This window comes from Lissotriton vulgaris, unplaced genomic scaffold (assembly GCF_964263255.1).
Source record: "Lissotriton vulgaris unplaced genomic scaffold, aLisVul1.2 SCAFFOLD_1420, whole genome shotgun sequence".
Taxonomy (NCBI): domain Eukaryota; kingdom Metazoa; phylum Chordata; class Amphibia; order Caudata; family Salamandridae; genus Lissotriton; species Lissotriton vulgaris.
Window position 1 is genome coordinate 516,802 of NW_028253693.1, and position 6,000 is coordinate 522,801.

The 6,000-nt window shown below is 45.9% G+C and overlaps 1 protein-coding gene across 1 annotated transcript in view; it reads right to left on the minus strand.

Moving 5' to 3' along the window:
- The window catches only part of LOC147660886 (PDZ domain-containing protein 7-like), a gene marked incomplete at its 3' end in the record, with an annotated part of 489,505 nt that extends 486,188 nt beyond the window's left edge, over positions 1–3,317 (minus strand). The window contains exon 1 of the mRNA XM_086951444.1: positions 2,949–3,317. Within this exon, the coding sequence (XP_086807570.1) occupies positions 2,949–3,141 (193 nt within the window). The remainder of the gene's footprint in view (positions 1–2,948) is intronic.
- Positions 3,318–6,000: the final 2,683 nt, after the last annotated feature.

The window sequence follows — 6,000 nt, forward strand, 5'->3', positions numbered from 1 at the left end:
AAAATAGAAAAATGGGCTACCTCTTAGAAAAATGCAAATATCAGTGGTAAAAAAAATGTTTTTGATACAACGATGCTTGTTCCTAGATATTGGCAGCACAGTGACCCTAGTACAGCAAACATTTTGTTGATACAGTTTATAAACAAAATAAAAGATGTAGGCTTACTTCCACAGCACTTTTCCCCCAAAAAATCTAAATACACATAATTTATCTATGTTCATGGTTTTCTCCATGAGAATCTACAAACCCTGACTATCTTTCAAATCCCCAGAATGCTGGAAAAAAGGAATGCACATTTGGCATGAATTCCTTTTGTGGAAAAAAAAAGTTTTGAAGGGTTAAGTATGAACATACCAAACATCCAAAAGAGGGTTTAGCAGCAGCAGGGGTAGCGCTAGCAGCCAACTATTTAAGAGTGATCAACATATGGATGGCCCACTGGGCTTAGTTCCAAATCTCCCTTTCCAACATTTCATGACATCCTTCTCTCTTTATCTCTAAAAGACAAATATGTCACGTGTCCCCGAGCAGACAGGTTATAGATGAATTGCCATTATAGTTTGTGTAAATCAAAACATAATTTTAGTTCTTCATCAAATGTTTTGTTGATCGCACTTGAGGATTAGCAAGGGTAAACACTTTGCCCGATAGGAATTCTGTAGCAACCACAATTTCCCATTCATATACATAGGTTTAATACCTACATCGCTGAAGCACAAAACATCCCAGAATGTTTCTAAAGCACATACAGTAGCATTTCTTTGGGCTGTGGGTCGAGTGAATGGGTTTCACTACAGAGAATGTGCATAGTACAGCAGGAAGTAAGAGACATGACTATGGACAAGCATAGTAGGGGTCACTTTGTCATAAAGCGGTACAAATGGGGGTGGTGATAGACGGAGCATCTGACCCAATCAAATACTCACACCCAGTCAACAGATATGGGTTTAATCCATCACCGTTCTTTAGCCCACTCTGCCACCCCAGTTCAGACATGGCCATATGTAAATCAGTCTGACCCTGTGCCTCATGGGAACAGTCCAGCCTGAACTGCCAAGCCATGTCTTCTCTGGACCGCAATCAAGCATCCTAGGACCGGTTTGTGGCTATCAGCCATCTTCAGCCAGGATAGCTTGACTCCAGTGGCTTAATGAGCACAGGACCCACGTCTGGGCATACCTTTTCCACATGGGGTGAACAGCAAAACACACAAGATGATGGACGGAATGTTGCACAATGGCAAAACATTCACCCCCAGTCACAGATCTGGGTTTAATCGATCGTTATTTTGCTCACCAAGCCACCCCAGTTCAGACATGGCCATATGCAAATCAGTCAGACCCTGTGCCTCATGAGAACAGTCCAGCCCGAACTGCCAAGCCATGCCATCCCTGGACCAGAAACAAGCTTCCTAGGACTGGTTTCTGACATTCCAGCCATCTTCAGCCAGGCTTGCTTGAATCCCCCGGCAAAGTGAGCAAGGGACTCACGTCTGAGCATACCCTGACAACTTATGGCGAACAAAGCGGTACAAACGGGGGTGGTGATGGACGGAGCATCTGAACCAATCAAACACTCACACCCAGTCAACAGATCTGGGTTTAAACCATCACCGTTCTTTAGCCCACTCTGCCACCCCAGTTCAAACATGGCCATATGCAAATCAGTCTGACCCTGTGCCTCATGGCAACAGTCCAGCCCTAACTGCCAAGCCATGCCTTCCCTCGACCGGAAACAAGCTTCCTAGGACTGTTTTTTTGGCATCCCAAACTGGGGTGAGTGTTTGATTTGCTCAAACGCTCCGTCCATCATTCCCTTTGGTATCACTTTGTTCGCCCTAAATTAGCAGGGTATGCCCAGACGTGGCTCCATTGCTCACTCTACCACTGGATTCAGGATAGCCTGGCTGATGAGGATTATTAATCCGAAAACCGGTCCCAGGATGCTTGTTTCCGGTCCAGGGAAGACATGGCTTGGCAGTTCGGGCTGGACTGTTCCCATGAGGCACAGGATCAGACTGATTTGCATATGGCCATGTCTGAACTGGGGTGATGGAGTGAGCTAAAGAATGGTGATGGATTAAACTCAGATCAGTTGACTGGGGGTGAGTGTTTGATTTGCTCAAACGCTCCGTCCATCATCCCCTTTGGTATCACTTTGTCATAAAGGCAACAGATAAGTCTGGAGCAGAGTTACATTCAACAGGTGCTTTTCACAGAATTTTTTAAAACAAGAGTGACAAAAGTAGGCCATGTTAAGTTACAGCCAAACATTGTTTTTTTACTAAGTATAGATGAAGTACAGAGAGTTTATGCATTAAGCAGAATATGGGAATATTATAAGGATTAATTTAACATCTGTACAGCAGTGGCTGTGCATTCTTTTTAGTTTGCAGGAAGCAGAAGTGGATCCACGGTTTCTGAAATTTACTTTTTCGTTCTGGAAAAAAAGCAGGCGGTTCCTGCAGAACTACACAAACCTCAGTAAGATTGCACACCCACAAGTAACGTGTAGTCTGTGTCACGGATATTTGAATTGCCCGCCAGCAGCCAGTCAGAACGATTATGACATAGGGCGCTATTATGATCAGCTGCACGGTGGGCCCATAAAAACACAAAAAACATATTTTCAGAAATTTGCTCCGACCCACCAATAAGAAAAAGACTCAGATTTAGGACCTATCTGATTCGCTGTTGACAGAATAGATGTGGAGAGCCATGTGTCTCAGGCTTTGTTTTGCAGTACCTGCATGCAAAGGCAGCCCAAAAACAGGTATTGTCTGTGTTCAGACATTAAAGCTGCCACGGAGCAGATTGTGGTAGTTTTCCATAACGATTGCACTATGAATAAGAGTGGCTTTTACAGTCTGTATTTCAGGGAATTAATCGTCCCACTCACATGCAATATCACACTCCACCCAAGATCATGCTCTGAAATGACGCCTTACCTTCCAAAGGGGAGTTTATGAGAATGACTCTTCCCATGGGCGAGGATGCCCGCAATCTCCTGGAGTGGCCATTCACCTGCCTGTGCTGTTTCCTTAGTAAATGTCTCGTTGCTGTGCTTCCATCAGCAGATGCATTCCTATGGTGCGTGGCATTGGTCATTTCCCTTCGTACAGAGTCAAAAGCATGCGCCATTGCTGGGAAGGGTAAGAGCTGGTCATGAAGGCTTCAGAACCGTGAAGTTTTGTTCAGGAAATAAAACAATGTCCCAGCAGTACAGGCAACAGTGACACTCCGGCGACAGCACTCATGCTACATTTTGTGTCCTCATGTCGTTTCCCACCAAAAGAGATGTGTGTTTGACATGTTGCAAGGTGAATTTTTATTCCCAAAGTAAATGAAGTAATGATTTCGCGGATTCCATTTCTTGTTGTTTTTGGTCAATTCACTTTTTCTCACCTAAGACCGTTAAAAAAAAAAGAAATTAAACGTGTAAGACAAACAGAAATAAAAGTTCTGTGTTTACTATAAAATAATTCAAACAAACGAGAAGTGAATATTTGTAGGACAGATAGCGTTTATTTATTGCTATCTTTGGTGGGCAGAAGAGAACGCCCTCAGGTCTAGTATCTGATAAACAGCATATATTTTGTCAATTTCCTGTCAAGCGGTTTCTGTTTACCAGTATACAGTTTGTGGAAAATTAATACGGTTTGGTAAACATTATCTGCGCCATCTTGCCTTCTCTCCCGATGCCACACTTTTTGTCGTGCACACCGGCCATTTTAGGTACCTTGGTCAGAACCACCCTCTGCACGCCACTGACCCCCAGCACGGCTCTTCGCCTTCACAAGCAACCCCCCCCCACGCACTGGTCACCCCCGCTCTCTCATGCATGGGCCATAAACCCTCCCCATCTGCGCGGCTCTGCCTCGGAATCCTATCCTGTTCCCAGCGCGACACCTCCCTTCATCCCTTTCATGGTCCCAGGTCCTTTGATACAAACCCCCTTTTCCTGTGTGTCCGTTTGTCTTCCTCGTTCCCAGACCACCACCTGACCCTGCGGATACTGTTTATTGCCCCCCCGTACAGTAGGAAGCTTCCCCCCATTAAAGGACCCTCGAATTGATCAAAGCCCCCACCCTATGAGATCCGATCAACCCCACACATTCCGTGAATCGGCGGAATGTCCAGCTGCGCGATAATCATCACCTGTTGTGACGGGGGTGGGGACTTCCATTGTAAATGTGTGTGGGAACGGGCCTGAAGGGGAGATTCCGAGGATGTCCTTTCATACTTCAAAGCATTGCAAGAATGTGTTACATGCAATAAAGATCATAAACTTGTGTATAAGAGGCCAGGCCTCAGAGATGCGGTTAGAGCACCTCGTGACGATACTTGCTGTCCGAACTGATGTGTTTCTCCTCCGGAGAGAATAAAACTTCTGTTTCCTGCCTTCCAGTCTCCAGCGCCTGCCTCCTTGTTTGGTAAACTTGAGTGGGTATAGAGGCGGCTAACGCCGGGCAACTTCGGAAAAGGTCTTCTGCCTGTACCTTTTTCAACAATTGGCGTCCCAAACGTGGGGCCCATCAGCAACACGTGGATCCAGTGGGAGAGGTCCTGACGACAGAGTGAACGACTGCAACGATCGGGAGAGCTCCTGCCCAATAGACCCTCGTCTGGCAGCCGATCATCCGAACTTCACTGGTTCCGAACAGACCTCTCTCGAGTGATCTACGGTCCTGACTGGGAACCATCAGGAGTGCCGCGAGGAATAGGAAGAAAAGAGGACGATCGGGCGCTGGATTTGGAAGACAAGAAACTGTCCATGTGGTCCGGGTAAGGTCGTGTAAACACGACGAATTGCGAAATGATTGTTTGATTGTTTGGAAAATACTAGTATTACTCTTTGTTGATTTGTTTGGAGATTCGCTGTCTGCAAACGGAGAAACAACCGTCTCTCTCTCTTTGCAAGCAGTGAAGGATAGGTAACGCAGCTATCGTGCCTATCTTTCTCCCCCACTGATTGATTGTTTGAACCCGAACTACGGTTCGTGGATTGTTTTCGGGAGATTTCCCTCTCCCACACTGATTAATTGATTGAACCCGAACTAGTGTTCGCGGATTGTTTTCTGGAGATTCTCTGTCTACAAACAGGAAAGAACAGATTCCCTCTTTGCAGATAGTGAAAGGGTAGGTGACGCAGACCTTTGCGGGCCTACTTATTCTCCCCACTGATTGTTTGATTGACCGAACATTGACTGTTTGATATTGGCTCATGAGGTATTCACTGCCTGCAAACAACGTAGAATAGAAATATTCTGTCTAGTCTTTGCACGCAGTGATAGGATAGGCAGTGCTGACTTTTGTCCCCATTGTGATCCGTCATGTCTATCTTCTCCTCACTGATTGGTAGCTGGTTCAACCCGGACCGTTTATTAGAGGTGGACCATCTAGCTCCGCTGGAAGGCACCCCTAATAAAGACATGTTCACAAAGTATGGATTAGTTACCATAGCTTATTGTAAGCTATGGCACAAGTATACCAAAGAAAATCAAGAGAAACAGTGGCCACTGATCCTTCGACCTTGATAAAATAGAAACGTTAGAAATAGCCCTTTGTAGTAGTAAGACAACGCCTATTATGCTCGACAGTCTCGGTATGTGGCGCAAAGAAGCAATGCAACAAAAAGAAAGAGACGAAGTCAGAGTAGGTAAAGAAACGCGACAGACAACCTTCCAAGCATCTGATAGGCCAAAGGAAGGGATAGCGGCGACACGGTTCCAAGGAGTAAACACAGGAAGGGAACGGTGTAAAGGGATGTACCGACAGGACAACCCCAAGACACGACGACCCGAACGTAATCCCCTGACATTACGCGCAGGACGAACAGACTTAGGACAAAATCAATGTGCTTTTTGTAAATATTCCGGGCACTGAAAAGCCCAATGCCCGACTTTACTGAACACGGGTAAGAGCAGAGGGCCGACAGAAATAGCAGGCCGGCAGAAAGGGAAAAGGCGTGAGACAAAGATGAATCAGACTGACACGGAC